Source organism: Anabrus simplex, chromosome 3 (assembly GCF_040414725.1).
Source record: "Anabrus simplex isolate iqAnaSimp1 chromosome 3, ASM4041472v1, whole genome shotgun sequence".
NCBI classification, from domain to species: Eukaryota; Metazoa; Arthropoda; class Insecta; order Orthoptera; family Tettigoniidae; genus Anabrus; species Anabrus simplex.
The window spans coordinates 217,322,275-217,340,020 of NC_090267.1; the positions used below are offsets into that span (position 1 = coordinate 217,322,275).

At 38.3% G+C, this 17,746-nt stretch overlaps 1 protein-coding gene across 1 annotated transcript in view; it reads left to right on the top strand.

Annotated features, from left to right (window-relative positions):
- LOC136866752 (secretin receptor-like) overlaps window positions 1–17,746 on the top strand; it is a 341,576-nt gene that overhangs the window by 234,985 nt on the left and 88,845 nt on the right. Inside the window, exon 3 of the mRNA XM_068227043.1 lies at window positions 13,817–13,910. Coding sequence (XP_068083144.1) covers window positions 13,817–13,910 — 94 coding nt within the window. The remainder of the gene's footprint in view (window positions 1–13,816; window positions 13,911–17,746) is intronic.

Here is a 17,746-nt window from a genome sequence, read left to right on the forward strand (position 1 = left end):
TTAAAGTGTTTAAAAACGCGTTTATGAGTCAAGAACGCTCTGACAAAACGTATCGGGTCCATTTTCCAATAAGTTATCAATAACCATTCTCAAGGAGAAAAATTACATATCTGGTGGAAAGAAAAAATTTCCACGACTGATGTGGCGCAAGGCCGCCACTTATCGGTAAACGGAGAAGTGAAGATGGCATCTCAAATCGTGAAGCCACAGAGGCCATCATAGAAAAACACAGAAAGTCGAAGACTAAATTGACAACAGCAGGAGTCACATTCATAGAATGAAGCCATCAGTTATAGCTCAGAACTAGAGAGTTTCGCTAGGGCTTGGTACTATAACTCGTTTTATAAATAAAGTTGTGGGGAGTCCACTGTCTGTAACGTAATTTATTTCACCATATTTTGATATATTGATCAGTTTTGGGTCAGCTCAAGATCGTTTCGGTAGTTTTTAGCTTTCGTATTTGTTCCTCTGTTTGTTCCATCATCATGGGTAAATGGCTGAGTAGATATGGATCAAACTTCACATTTAGAGTCTACTCATCCTGGATCAGGTTTCTATATGCATATCATTTAAAAATCACTTAACTGACTGGGGGTTCATAGGAATGTCAGAAGAGATTTTTCAATTTTACTTACATTATTGATTATATTTCGACCAAACATCATATTTAGAATCTACTCTCCCAGGATCAGGTTTTGCTATGCATATCATTTACGAATAACTGAATTGACTGGGAGTTTATAGGAAGACCAGAAGAGTTTTGTTTTTAATTTGTCTTACACAAATGATTATATCTCGACTAAACTTCACATGAGTATCAACCAGTCAAAACCTGCAATGTCCATTAATATAAATTCTTCAGGAGAAGCGAAAAAATTATCGCTCCTGAATAATTCAATAAAATATAATGAAGTTTCCACAGTTAGTTTCTTATAATGATAGTGAATTAGATGTCATGTTGCAAGATATCAGTAATTTATCGGGGATCTTAGAAAGTTTTGTAAATATACGTTTTGATCTATTTTAAAGGACGTTATATGTTTTGATGAGTTTACTCTATTTTTGCCATCATTAGTTCACATTAATTTTAATACCTGAAAGTTAAAACTTACAAAATTAGACTTTAAATCACTTTAAATTTAGAGCACGCTCTTATAACAGTATAAAATGAATATCTACGAGTACATGAATAAATTCAACAAAGACTAAAATTCCTTTGAAAAACTGGTTGAGCATAAAAATGTGTTATGGCCAGAATATTATATTGTCTATAACACGCTACATTTATTACATTTTATGCATTTTATGAAATGAAAATTTAATGAACATATGTTGGTGGACATTATACGTTCTGATTCAGTCACCCGTGTGTACAATATATGATTTTTTTAACATCTCACCTTCAAACTATTATTTTATTGTTAAAATCTACAGATAGTTACAGTAAAATTTGAATGCGGGAACATGTAGGGCATGAAAAATAATCCCTTAAACTGCATTTGGTTAGTTCCATCACCAAATAAATCCATCATGTGTATTTATATTTCGTTTTTTAAATAAAACTGCTTTACGCATTTTTTTGTAACTGTAAGAAATGATTTTCAGGGACTAACAGATTAGAATGCAAACGTATTCAACCGAGGCTCAACTGTCTTCTTCCCACACAACGGCCCTGCAGTGAGATTTGCATAAATATTACGATGTGAGCTATCAGAATCCTCAACTCACCGACATAATTATAGAGCGGCTAGATGGTACTTGCGCCTTGTTCAAATACGTGTTATAACCTATTAGTGCCTGAAAAATCTTTCAATACGAATTGTGATCGGGGAAATTTGGTGTTTATGTGTTAAAGCACGCGTTCCAGAGCACGCCCTGCTGATCGCTCCACGGGTGGGTATTTGTCTGATTTTTGGCTGGTCCTTACAGTTCAAACTTGGCACCAGAGTGTGTTAAGGTAGTAGCTTATAAATTACAAGTCAACGAAGGGCACAAACAGAAATCAGTGCTATCCCCAACTATCGACCAGTTAACGGCGAATATGTTCTTCCAGTCGTTGTGCAAATTCGTCTGATAACTGTGCGAGGGTTCAAACCTATGTGCACACAACTGTACAAAAAGGCTGGCAAAGAAATATATTTTAATTTTATACATATTCTAGAAACTTGAGGATATTCGTAAACCGTGGATAGCCGGTGGCCAAAGGGATTTTACCCGCACAATATGTTCATCCTATTTCAAACAAATTGATTTTTAAAGAAAGTCATCTTCTGCGACAGTCAATTCTTGAGTGGTTGAGTGTGTATCAGATAATCAGTTCCTCTCCGATCAAATTGAAGGAGTTGGTAGGAATAGTCGAAAGCAGAGCAGAGACGTCACGGATCGCGCCAGCCATCCTGCCGACGCTCGGGAGTTAAACTTTAGCCTTTTCCATCTCTCACTGTCAAACTATAAAACAAACAACTTAGTGAGGAGTCTCGCTGTCCACTGATTGGTGATGTCTCTGTATTCTTCTGGAAACAATATTGCAAAACTTTGGGAGAGAAACCAGTTGACAGGCAGAATGAAAGGTATTCTGGTCTATAAGATCAATCGTCAAGCAGTAAAATCTAGGGGAGTATCTTCAAAGAAATATTACTATACACTAAAGACAGGAAATTCTCAGTGATACTCTACATATTCGGTAAATGATATCTAAACCACGTCTTAAGGATGAAGTATTCGATTTCAAACAAACACAGTTGCACATGGATCTTTTTCCTCCATTGTAATGCATTCTTGGAATGATCTTTATCTGAGTGGATTTAAAAATGGTAATTATTGTAAATGTAGAACATATAGCCACTTATGCTCTACAAATACACATAAATATTAATATGATAAGGGCTGATATTAAAGAGGAAGACCCCATTATTTCGCTGGCTTTCTGCCACACCCGCACAGTTTGAATTCTGGTAGATCCTTCATGGTAGCATTCGGCTAAATAATAATGCGGCGTCTGGAAAAGTAGGCATTTGGCACTAAGCCCCAGACAAAATTCGTCAACTTATCTCAGCCAGGCAGGGTGTCTCTGACAGTCCGGAGCTGGCATTTCGCCCCTAAGTCCCGGTTCAGTCCGCTGGTATTTGAAAATACTTAAATCTGCCAGTCTTGTGTAGGTATGTTTACCGTCCACATAAAAAATTTCCTTGGGACAAAATTTACACACTTTGATACCTCTGAAAACTCAAAAGTAGTCAGTGGAACATGTTACATATAATTATATTACGTTATACAATGTTAATGAAAATACGTAATTCCCATTAAGTTAAAGGACATTCAGTACTTTTATAATTTCAAAATAATGTAACATATTAAAGTAACATCAATATACCATAGTGAATTCATCACAAATTACACTTCTTCCATATCACTTGTAATTTCATTTCCAATGAGTTACTACAGTAGTAATTACATGTGCCTCCCGCTGGCCTGGTGCAGTCCTTGTACTGCAGAAATTCCGACGAGGGTGGTTGGCGTCTTCCTTGAGTAGAAATCTGCGTGTTAGTGTAGTGGAGATAGAATTCTGTGTGATACATGAGTTTTAGGTATGTTGGGGACAGCGCAAACACCCAGAAACCCAGCCAAGATAATTACCTGTTTAAAAATGAAATACCTTCACTCGGCTGCGAATCGATCCTGGGGCTCCGTAGATCAAAGTTAAAGACGCTCACCGCGCAGTTGTGGAGTCGGACAATTAAGTTACCCGTTCGCGTAGTGCTCATCCATGCGGTAAAATGTTGTACTAGGCGATCGGAAGAATAATCTAAAACAAATTTGTTCAATGTAAGCTTCACAGACAACCTGGCGCTCATTCAGAGCTCAGCTCTTTCAGACAGAATATCTCTCTGTGCTACGGTCTGCTGCGCGAGAATGGAATTACAGTGAGTGGGGACAGAACTATGATTATCTTGAGTGTATGGCATCCTTATGAAATCAGTTAACACGTTCGTCAAAAGATCGAAGGATTTGGGTCGAGTACCGTCAGCTGTCATCAGTTTAGCTCTTACACTTTAAGGATCTTCTTAGGACAAATTTATATTGAAATTTATTATCAGTTAACAATCAACACTAGCCAAGTTTATCAAAGGGAATAGATACCTGAATTAATGTTTTATGTATTTATTTGTGAGTCCGTGGACTATATCGACGTTTCCTGTTTGGTTCTGACATTCTTTCCAATTATCCAGGGTCGGTACTAATGTGTATTCAGACCGGTTTTACAGCTGGAATCCCTTCCAAACACCAATCCTATGTGTAAGGATGTATTCACTAGAGCTTGTTTCTCGGTTATTGGTACTGTGACCTGTTATTCTGCTCGTTGTTGCACCTTGTTCTTCCCGAGATGCTCAGTGCCTTCTTAACAATTGTTACCTGGATTCTATAATAATCATCATGCGTGAGGGACACTATCAGTCAGTACATCTCTCTCCATGTCACGTTACCAGATTTTCCGAATTTATTTTGCATCATTCGTAATTGAGGAGAATGTGCTCTATAATTTGCATATTGTGATGCCTTTCTAGGAGAACCAGTTTAATTTAATCGTATTTGCATTCCTCTAGTTTTCAACTGCGTCGCATGTGTTTGTACGTTTCAGAACGTCCAACGAACAAGCAAGTTGGCTACACGTTTCAAGCTTGCATTCGAAGAAGGTGGATTCCAATCCACCGCGGCAGTCCTGAAAATTGTTGAATGGTTTCCGATTATCACACCAGCCAAATACTGGGGCTGTACCTTAATTAAGGACACGTTCGCTTCCTTCCCAATCGTAACCCTGTCCTATCGTAACGTCTTCATAAAACCTGTCTGAGCCGGGGCAACGTGAAGGATGAAACTAAGTTTCTGGGAGATACGTCATTTTACCTAGTGCAGAATATCATCAACCATTTCATTACACCTAAAACCAAACCAAACTCTATGGCGCAACAGACCCGCAGGACCACGGTCTACAAAGCGACCGCTCCTAGACCGAAGACCTACAGATTACGAGATGGAGTGTGGTCAGCACGACGAATCCCTTTGGCCATTATCCTTGGCCTCCTAGACCGGATTACCTGTTGTGTAATAATGTTTTCAAGGCTCCATATTCGTTTGATATCATTACATAACGAGTGCAGCTCTAGTATATTTAACAATCTGTATATTCAAATAGTATACTAAAAACACCTTTGGAATTCTGCTGGACCGATTTGCTTCATTTTCGGTCTTTTTCTCTCCAGAATGACTTTCCTGTGAATCATAAGACATTGATAGATCTCTAAGTTCATCCAACTTAGAGTAATCATAAAATCTTTTCATTAAATGATTACTCCAATAACTGCAGGGGAAGGCTTACCCTAACCCGCAATACATTCTGGTGTTAGCAGGTTGATAATCGACTAACACTTTCATTAATATTCTGATATATGTGATTTTCATCCTTAGTAATGTCATTGCATGCAACCATAATAACTGCAGGGGAAGGCTTACCCTAACCCGCAATACAATATTCTGTAGTTAGCGGGTTGCTAAGAGACTAAGAATTTCATTAATATTCTGATATATGTGATTTTCATCCTTAGTAATATCATTGCATTCAGCCATGCTTGATTACTACCTTTCAAGCCAGAGAGTGTACACTTCCTATGGTCACGGAAACTTACTGCTCCCTGCTAGATAGCCTTTGTTTCCCTAACCTTTCCCAGCTTCCAAATATTTTCAACAGATGGCAGATGTTCCTATTAAGTTGTATACTATTAAGAGATAAACAAGTCTACATACAAACAGCTCCCATTGTGACGTACGCCTTAGACATTATCAGGGAACACCTATCGAAGGATAACCTAGCTACACTAGAAAGAGTGAAGGCCATGTATCTGGATTTTCTTTTTTTCTTTTTTTGCTAGTTGCTTTACATCGCACCGACACAGAAGATAAGTCTTGTGGCGACGATGGGACAGGGAAGGAAGCGGACGTGGCCTTAATTAAGGTACAGCCCCAGCATTTGCCTGGTGTGAAAATGGGAAACCACGGAAAACCACCTTCAGGCCTGCCGACGGTGGGGTTCGAACCCACTATCTCCCGGATGCAAGCTCACAGCCATGTATCTTTAAAAAGTTCTCTATTTGGCAAAATACGCTCCTACGAGGCTAACCTATGAGCTCACAAGACAACTGTTCTATATAGAACTGCGATTAAAATCCAGTTGCCTTCTACGACACAATGCCAAGCTTTACATCAAGAACTGCAGCATAAAGAAGAGAATACGTGGATAGATTTTTACCAAACCAAATGAAGACGCGTACCATAACGCGCTTCTTATTGAATGTTCATAAAACCACTGAAAAGGACAGGCAAAACAATACGACTAAGACACACATATCCAGAGGAGTTAACGAGTGCTGTGGAACAGCGCGAGTCCTCTGGTCTATATATTAAAAGCACCTTTGGCAAATCTATCCGTCCGTTCTACTGGACCTATTTGTTTCGTTTGTGTTTTATTCTCTCTGGAATCACCTGCCGACGAATCGTGAGACATTGATAGGCCTCTAATTTCAGCCAACCTTTAGTAATCATGAAACCAAGTCATTATCACTCAATAATTGCAGGCGATGTCATACCCTACCCCGCAATATATTCTGTACTTAGCAGGTTGCTAATAATAATTTCGTGTGGCTATTTCTAGCCGTGTGCAGCCCTTGTAAGGCAGACCCTCCGATGAGGGTGAGCCATTGGAATTAACCAATGAAGGTTAAAATTCCCGACCCGGCCGGGAATCGAACCCGGTACCTTCTGAACCGAAGGCCAGTACGCTGACCATTAAGCAGGTTGCTAAGAAACTAACACTTTCATTAATCTATATAAATAATGTTGTAGGGGGTCCGCTGTCTGTAATTTCGTATGTTTTGCCAATTTTTCAGGTATTTATCCGTTTTAGCTCAACTCATGACCATATTAGTGGTTTCTATTTTTCTTGTCTGTTTCTTTGTTCCACCACCACGGCGAAATGGCTGAACAGATCTCTGCCAAACTTCATATTTAGAGTATACTCATCCCGAGGAAGGTTTTAATGTGCATATGATTATAAAATCTCTAGACATACAGGGTTTTTATAGGAAAACCAGAACAGCTTTCTTCTATTTTCTCTTATATTATTGATTTTCCATAAAATCCGTGAATTAAATTTGAACGGTCCTTTAATTATAAACAAATTTTATTTTGTACATAATTTCGCTTTCTCTTCAGATGATGGAGGGAATTTTCTGCGTGTCTCACGCTCTGAATTGAGTGGTCGACTGACCGACAACGAACCTACAGGTTACCATAGCAACGTCTCTGTTTGCCAGCAGGGAAGTGTCATATTGCAATTTTTGTCATCTCTCCTGTAAACTCGTGGTTGTTTCTTGGGTAGAAGCGAGAGAGACGTCAGTCGGCCATTCTGCGGATTATTGGCAGTATACTGTTGGAGGTTACGGTCGTCGTCGAATAGCAATAAGGGGCGATATTAATATCTGAACAGTACCGCGGAATGTAGCCTATTATTTCACACCGTAAGGTGTTTTCGGGCATTAGTTATAATTTTTGCTGTATTTCTATTCTACTTCTGTTTTCCGCTTTAATTTCTTCACTCTATCTTGCCTCTTTAGGCTTAATTAATAACACCATAAGTCATCTTATCTGTTTACCTAAGAATCCCTGCGCCTAAATTTCCCCTCTGTTACCGCCTTCGTATATCCGTAACTCATACCATCACAATTCAGTGAGCGGCATTTTATTTTCCAATACATCCTCTTGATATATACATATTTGTCCTATCCAGCTGTCCTCAATTATAATCCTATTTTCTATTAATTTCAACTTTCTTAACAATATTACTTTCTTCATTAATTATTCCGTGTGCATGCTAGTCCTTATCCCGAAACCAGTACACTCTCTTCTTTGAGGAAAAATTCCAAGCTGTTCAAATTTACATCTTTGGCCCCGGGAAATATCGAAATATGGATGCGTTTTAATGACGGTACAGAATTTCGTTTTTGAGTAGTTGGTGGCTAAACGGTAAGTCGTATTAAAAACAGATAGGACAATCGCATTTCATTTAGAGAAATCTAAAACTTTGGTCCTGTGATTTATTGTTGTGTCTCTCTTGTTGATACGTTAGATAGCGCTTCATTCCTCGATTGTAAACAAGTCTCTCCAACTCGTTTATGACTGGAATTAGTAAAAGGGACCTGTCCTTATAATGAAAACTCTCCATCTCTACTATGAATGGGAATTTCCAAGTGAGCCTGCCATTATAGTAAAAGCTCCGGAACTCGATTGTGTTTGGCATTAGGAAATGTGGCCTGCCATTATTAACAAATCCTCCCCAATGCCTACCTTACATCGGAAACAACGTATGGCGTCCTCTCTCTTTTATTTCTCAGATATCGCTAAGAGACATGCAATTTAATATAATATTACTCACTGCCTTTTCAGTATATTACGGATTAATCCGCAGAGAATGTAGAATACTGCAGCGAAGCACGGACGCTTTTGCTGATATTTGTGATTTTCATCCTTAGTAATGTAACTGCACACAGCCATGTTCGATTACTCCCTAGAAAGCCAGAGATTACACTTCCTCTGATCACGGAAGAATACTATTCCCTGCTAGATACTCTTTGATTCTCTAACCTTTCCCAGCTTCCAAATAAATTCAACAGATGGCAGAGCGTAACTTACATGCTGCTAAGAGAAAAAAGTCTACGCACAAACAGATTCCATCTTGAGATATGCATATATCATTTTATCTGGGAGCACGTAACGGAAGATAACCTAGTTACACTAGAAAAAGTGAAGGCCATGTATCTTAAAAAGTTCTCTGTTTGGCAAAAAGCGCTCCTTCGAGACTAACCTATGAGCTCACAAGACAACCGTTCTGTATAGAAGAATTTCGATTAAAAATGCTATTGCCCTCTACGACACAATACCACGTTTTACATCAAGAACTGCAGGATTAAGAAAAAAAGATTATATGGATAGATTTTGACCAAACAGACGGTATGATGACGTCATAATGGATACATTCTGACTACGAACTGCGGCATACCATAACGCACTTCTTATTAAATGTTCATAAAACTATTGAAAAAGTCAGGCAAAACAACATGACTACGGTAGGCAACTCAAGACGAGTTATCTGACCTTATAACGAATGCTGTCGATCAACACGGGTCTTCTACTAATTATTTATTAAGTTATGTAATGTAAATATTAGATGTCACGTAGTTAATTGCTTTGATATTGCGTTAGTTCAGTTTAAAATGTTTATAGTTTCTACATATGACTGAGTGTCTTATATTATTATTATTATTATTATTATTATTATTATTATTATTATTATTATTATTATTATTATTATTATTATTATTATTATTATTATTATTTACTATTCATTCATTAAAAGCTGTCGGTATACATTTTTGAAATAGACAGTGTATTTTTGTTGCTGTTCTGTGAGTAAAGACATAGTATCATTCTGTATTTTAGAACTCGGAAGGACGAATATCCACCTGTCACAAGACTGAAGAATAACTTTATCATGATTATAAATCGTGTGTAGTACGTAGAGTACTGGCCGTGAACCTGGTAATTCGTTGGAGTAGCCCAGAGACGAAACGTTGGTCCGAGCCGAGCCGAGCGGGACCGATGCACTGTGCACAGGAACTCTGTCCCGCTGTTTGCACGCGTGAGAGTTTGGGCGTTTGAGAGGCCCTGGAATAGGCCATCCCATGACCGTTGCAATGATTATGTTTGAATAAATCTCATTCGTATTAGGAAGAGCCATTGTTGAATCTTGAATATAATTGTATGTTCCTGAATTTATAGCATTGAGAACTACAATGCTAGGTGCAAAAATCAGTCCAGTTCGAGTTAGGGAAACAATGTTAGACCAAGTACTGCAAGCTACCTGACGCACCCTTAGCATTCTTTTTTCTCTGGCGTCTTGTCCTCACAGAAGTTTGGTGCTCCGTATCATGGTTATCGAACAACTATCTGCGGTTCAGCGCCTGGGATAATCTTCTTCATCCTCGTCCTCGTTTCCCTCTGTCATGCCTTTTATGATCAATGATATCACTTGGATGATATGAGCGAAATGGGCTGACTTTCTGCGTCTTGCGACAGTTATAACTTCACCTGATATCCCAACACACATCTCTCCACTGGTGACGCGGTCTACCCATGGGATTTTCTACATTCTGCACTACATCGACATTTCAAAAGCTGCAGGTTGTTCGTTGACGAAGCCCTTAGTGTACCACCTACGACACCGTAAAGGATCGGTACAAGGTATCCATAAAATACTGTGGCCCGACGTACACATTGATAATAATATTACGTGTGTCTGTTGCTAGCCTTCTGCAGTTTTGTAGACAGACCCTCGAACGAGGGCGGGCGACATCTGTGGTGCATGGGAAACTGCGAGTAATTGTTATGAAGGATAGTGTTTTGTGTGTAGTAGGATATGAGATGATGAGGACAGCACAAACACACAGTTCCCGACCCAAGTGAATACATCATTTCAGATTAAAATACCCGACATTCTTGGGAATCGAATCTGGGGCTCTCTGAACCTAAGGCCACTACACTGACCATTCAAGCAACGAACTGGACATACAGTATAAGGGTCAACAGGCTGCAGATGTAATACCGCTACACTCGACCGGTATTGCAAGCGATATAATTTGCTGCAACGGTACTAATGCTGCTTGCGCATTTGTCATGTACACCGCCTGTCATTTAGACTGTGTGCTGTGTAGAAGTTTGTTACCGCTGTCAGTGCCCGAGGACAAAGATAGAGAAAAGAAAGTGCTTACTGCACTATGGTGATAACAGTATTAAATACATAACTGAAGTTTCTGTTTCGTAATGCATCCTAATATAAAATCACGATTATATATATGGCTTCTAACGATGCAGCTAAATAATTGCAAAGCACTGAATGCATTTTTGTGCAGCGTTATTGTGTTTTCCAGTAGAAGAAGCATATGGGTAAATGAAATAAACGCTAAAAGGGAAAATGAAGGAGAATTCTCCACTTTGGGTCCTGCGCTGCTTAGATATGAAACACTATTATAGATAGGCCTCCGAATGTCTTTAGACTAATACAGTGAGATTCTATACATTATTAGAAATATCATCTCTAGGAATATGACGACCTTCCGCAGGACTAGTTCTCGTAAGGAGCGACTGCTGTAATATTCCGCCAACTTCCTTCCAGATTTTTCTTTCTTACTGTTGTTCTTGTAAACACACCTGCTTGATCGTAAGATACACTACAATACTTCACAAGTATTGACTCTGTATCTGAGTACGTGTTCGCAAGTAGCAGCCATAGTTCAAATAGTACCGGTCTCGTCTGCAGCCTTGGTGTGGGCACACGAGCAGTACAGTGCGGTGTACCGCTGCCATGCCAGTTTCAGTACTGTTACCGCACGTAATACATCACGACACACGAGCGAGTCTCGAATCGGAAGTCATGATAGTATTCCAGATGTTTTCACTTCAGAAATCACCTCTTTCGTTGTCATTTCTTGTTTTGATTTCTACATCTGGATACCATTCTTGCGTAACCCAGAATCTTAAGATACTTGTAATATGACTATATTTCAATGGCATTTCTGTCCAGGGAAATTAACGGTACCTTTTTTCAGGTATAATCTGTATAACTCAAGTTGTTGTCTGTAATCTCGTTTATTTTGCCAATTTGTCAGATGTTTATCCGTTTTAAGTCAACTCAAGACCGCATCAGTGGTTTTTAGCTTTTATGTATGTTTATCTGTTTGTTTATCTGTCTGTCTAACTGTCGATCTGTCTGTCCGTTTGTCCCAACATAACGGCCAAATTGCTCGATAGATATCGACCAAACTTCATATTTAAGGTTTAGATATCCAAATGATATATTTATCTTTTGCTTCCGTTTTCTGTTTTAATTTCTTGCCTCTGCCTTGCCTACTTAGATTTAAGCAATAACACCATAAGTCATCTTCTTATCTAAGAATCCCTGCGCCTAAATGTATCCTCTGTTACCGCTTTCTTAAATCCGTAACTCATATCACCACAATTTAATGGAGGACGCTTCATTTTTCCAATACATCCACTTGGTATATAAATATTTGTCCTATGCGGCTGCCCACAGTTATCCTATCTTCAATTGATTACAACTTTCTTCCTTATTTTCTCCGTACGTATGCGAGTGGTAATCCCGAAAACTTGACTCTCTTTCCTTTGAGAAAAAATTACAAGATATTCAATTGTGTAAAATTTTTGTCCCGAAAAATATCGAAATATGGTGGCACTTTTATGACGGTGCAGACCTTCGTTTCGAGGTAATTGGTTGATAAACGTAAGCCGTATCACAAAACGGTTAACACAATCGCCGCTCAATTTTCAGAGATCTGCAACTTTGGCCCTATGACATTTTGTTCTATATTGATCCCTTATACGTCAGACAGATCTGCATTTCTCGATTATAATCAAATCACCCCAACTCGATTGTGACTGGCATTAGGAGAAGGCACCTGTCTTTATAATGAAAACTCCGCATATCGATTGTGAATGCCAGTAGTGAGCCTGCCGTTACTGTAGAAACTCCCGAAGACGACTGTGAATAGCAGTAGGAAATGTGGCCTGTCATTGTCATCAACACTCCCCAACGCGCACCTTACATCGGAAACAACGTATGGGGTGCTCCCCGTGGTGCTTTTTGGATAACTGTAAGAGACCCGCAATTTAATATAATCTTACCCTGTGGCTATACAGTAATTTAGGTAGAAACACGTATACAATGTAGAATACCGGGGCGAAGCACGGGTATATTTTCTATTACGTTAAGAAATGTTTCCTTATTCAGGTATTTTCTAAATGTATGTTTTCCACATTCGTTTCGACAGAACCTCACTGCTATCTAAGTATTCCATAAATAACTAGTCAATGTGTGAATCAGTCACTTTCGTCAATTCATACACATGTTAATGTCATATTAACATATATTAATATTCTTAGATATCAAAGTTATTCTCTTTTCATTGTACTTACTTATTACTTTAATTCAATCATTTTTTCAGTTCTTGTAATTTTATACTGTAGTAATATCCTCGATGTACATTAGATCGTTACTTTTTCTGTATGTGTATTTCTTTTTTACATTCTTCCTTATTTTCTTTATTTTCATTATTATTTCTTTTACATTAAATATGTATTAGAATTAGTATTAGTGAGTTAAGAGGGTACTTTATTAGGCCTACTTCCTGTGTACTTTCAAAGAGACAAATTAATTAATGAATTAAAGTAAGTCGAAACTGTAGAAAAATGGCTTGCATTATAACAATATACCTTTGCCTTGCATATTTGTTTCTTTATCTCTTTAGTAATGTGGCCCTAATTTTAATGTGAAATGTATTAATTGCAGTTCAGCTTCTTAATGATAACTTACCAAATTATTACCATTAATGAAACTTAAACAGAATTCGTAACGATTTTGAGGATGTTTGAGTTGAAAGCCTTAAGTGACAAAATCTGCATAAGAGCAAAATTTCGTAGTCTCATTATTCTGACTTTGAATTACACTCAGTTTAGGAATTATGTACTCAACTAGAGTTCTAACCATCCAAAAACTATACGAAGTTCTATATTTTGTGCGCTGCGAGTGGAGCTTTTCACCGCTATCTATGAATTCCATAAATAACAAGTCACTGAGTCAATCAGTCACACATATTTTAATATCCATCTTAAAGTTATTCTCTTTTCCTTTCAGATCTTTCCACCAATTGAGACTCCAGAGCATCAGAGTCTAATATTAGCCTCCAAGAGGCAAAGCTGCATAGAACGGCTATCAGCACAAGAAGAAGGTAAATTCCTTTAATGTCACTTCCCCATAGACCTGCTATGAGTGTTACTCATTCCAGAGAAGGTTAAGTAATTATTCACTCGTATTATATGAAACTAACGAATCATAAATATTCTTTTCCATATCATGGTCATTTTTCTTATTTTGTTCAATGTTAAAGTCGAAGAAAATGTAATATTATAATATTATTTGAGTGAAGTTTCCTTATAAATTTGATTATACCCACTTTCGATGTACCTTCATGACCATATAATATAATATAATATAATATAATATAATATAATATAATATAATATAATATAATATAATATAATATAATATAATATAATATAATATAATATAATATAATATAATATAATATAATATAATATAATATAATATAATATAATACAATAACGTGGAGCTACCTCTACAAAAATATGCCTCAGTTTATAATGAAATTTTAGAAATATGGAATGTGTAGGAATATCGGTCATTATTGTATTGTTCGTTAACTGTATTCTACATTATGTAAGAATCTCGGTAAACACGTAAAAGTAACTAAGAAAAAGGACCATAATGCATCCAGGATTCGAGGTGAACATTGATATGTGAACTAAATATTCATTCTAAAACGATCGCAGTTATGAGACAACTACCCTTAGAAGCGACACTGTAAATATTTGGAAGTGCATTTCCGGTTGTATATATTCTACGATTCACACGTCTCGTTCACTAGGAGATAAGAGTTACAGTTAATAAAGTGGGGAACAAGGGTTTGGATTCCGGATCTCTAATAGAATGCAATCATAACTGGTGTTGAATTCAGGATATCTCTAAGGAATATCTCTGGCCGATGACCTTCGATCTTAGGCCCCTTTAAACAACAAGCATCATCAAGGAATATCTGTACATTCCAGAGAGAGAGAGAGAGAGAAAGCAACTCCTACGATTATACACCAGCTTCGAAGATTGAGGGAGAAGATAAACAATAACACTTACAAATATTTGCTTCCCAAAGCATAGGTTCTCGTAACATTGTTCAATATATAATATAAATCAACCGGATTGTATTTTTTAATATGTTGTCGTTGCTATATATTCCGTAAAAACCCTTCTTGTGTAGGAGGTTGCACTTGGAAAACAACATATAGGGTATGCTTCTGATATCAATGAAAGGAGGAAGAGCGTTGTTTAGAAGACACAGAGAACGAAAGTATCGGATAAAGGAGAATAAAGACCATCTAAGGCAAAAACAGAAACACAAGTGTCCTTAGGATTCATCGGCCTTCGAGGCTGGAAGAGTACGAGAACTGACTAGAGAAGGTTAGACTTCAAAGATCAAGGAGAGAAGCCTGGTGAAAACATTGACTGAAGCAAAATGCAACCTCAGCTGGAACCTCTACATACACATTCCACTTAGAGATTCATGAGTAATGTTGCTGATATAATTGAAAGATTCATACATTTCGTTCACTAGGAGATAAGAGTTACAGTTAATAAAGTGGGGAATGAGGGTTTGGATCCCGGATCTATAATAGAATGCAATCATAACTGGTGTTGAATTCAGGATATCTATGAGGAATATCTGTACATTTGATAGATTTTTCTATTGTACAGGTCTAAGACACAAAGTGAAGTCTGATGAAGACCTATAGAAATGGTAAAGTTATAGGTTAATGGTATGAGACAGAAGCGTTTAGATATGTTTAGATTACACATGATCAAAGAAAGTTCGAAAACTAGACAATATTTAACGAGAATGGATGGGGGTACATGAACATAATATTGTAAATGGTAAAATAACTGTGCGTAGTCCTAAATATGCAGTTAGGTCATCTTGAACACTTAAGAATCAAGGCACATCGAGAACGAAACAAAACACAAAGTTTATAAAGCGAAGAATAGTGAGACAAATATATACAATAAAGTAAATATATTGCCTGATAGGAAATCGTGATAAAGATATGAAAATAAGCTGGAAAAGCTAAGTTACACAGTAAGGAAATATTTTTGATGTGTGATAATGTTATGGAAAGTATGGGAAAAGAGATATGAACAGCGTTTCGGTCAATTTCATCATAGACCATAAGGAATCGTTCATTTTGGAGGAATATTTTGAAAAAGCGTTTAATGTTATGGGAAATGTATCTGATGATGGTTACATCAGCTGAATTCACTGAATGAAAATGACAATATAATATTAGTGTAGAGTGTGATAAATAACAGTGTCACAATGCATCAGGAACAGACGTAATTCGACCAGAATGACATCTGAAAATATAAGCATGGATATAGTAACATTGCCGGCCCCGTGGTGAAGGGGGTAGCATGCCTGCCTCTCGCCCGGAGGCCCCGGGTTCCATTCCCGGCCAGGTCAGGGATTTTTCTCTCGACCTGAGGGCTTGTTCGAGGTCCGCTAAGCCTACGTGACCGGGCGAGTTGGCCGTGCGCGTAGAGGCGCGCGGCTGTGAAGCTTGCATCCGGGAGATAGTAGGTTCGAATCCCACTATCGGCAGCCCTGAAAATGGTTTTCCGTGGTTTCCCATTTTCACACCAGGCAAATGCTGGGGCTGTACCTTAATTAAGGCCACGGCCGCTTCCTTCCAACTCCTAGGCCTTTCCTATCCCATCGTCGCCATAAGACCTCTCTGTGTCTGTGCGACGTAAAGCCCATAGCAAAAAAAAAAGCCTACGTGATTAGAATTGAGGAGCTATCTGACAGTGAGATAGCGGCCCCGGTCTCGAAAGCCCAGAATATCGGCCGAGAGGATGCGTCGTGCTGACCACATGACCCCTCGTAATCTGCAGGCCTTCGGGATGAGCAGCGAAAGCTGGGCAGTCCAAGGCCCTTTCAAGGGCGTTAAGTGCCGTGGGGGGAGGGATAGAGAAACATGATTATAGCTAGATTTGGGCTAAGTAACGTAACCATAATAAGAGAAACCAATTTTTGCTCTAATGTACTAGCTGAAGATCAGGAGGGATTATAACAAACAAATGAGATACATCCTTCATAATGTTAACTAGAAAGCTATTAACAAAGAGGACCGTGCTCGATAGCTGCAGTCGCTTAAGCGCGGCCAGTATCCAGTATTCGGGAGATAGTAGGTTCAAACATCACTGTCGGCAGCCCTGAAAATGGTTTTCCGTGGTTTCCCATTTTCACGCCAGGCAAATGCTGGGGCTGTACCTTAATTAAGGCCACGGCCGCTTCCTTCCCATTCCTAGCCCTTCCCTGTCCCATCGTCGCCATAAGACCTATCTGTGTCGGTGCGACGTAAAACAACTAGAAAAAAAATTAACAAAGAAGAAAGGGGGTTCGATCAATAATGGCGAGGAACTTGAATGAAAACCAGTGTAACCTTGAATTATAGAAAGGCGCACGATATTTTCAGAATGCGCCAAGTTTCAGACAAGTTTATATTTTGATTTATGTAGAGAAGCTGTGCATCTGAGTACCAAGCGAAAATACGTTGGTCGTAATGAGTGACTGCGGAAAAAAGTCGAAAAGTTCATCAAGAGACCTGATGAGCAGTGGTTTCTTATTTTCACACCAGGCAATTGCTTAGGTTGTACATCAATTAAAGCCACAGATTCTTCCTTCCCAATTTCAGTACTTTCACATTTAAGCGTCAACAGATCCTTCTATGTACAAGTACGACGTTAAAACATCCAAAAATGACTGACGTGATGTCGGTTTCAAGGGAACATACGAAGAATCAATCAATCAATCAATCAATCAATCAATCAATCAATCAATCAATCAATCAATCAATCAATCAATCAATCAATCAATCAATCAATCAATCAATCAATCAATCAATCAATCAATCAATCAATCAATCAATCAATCATCTG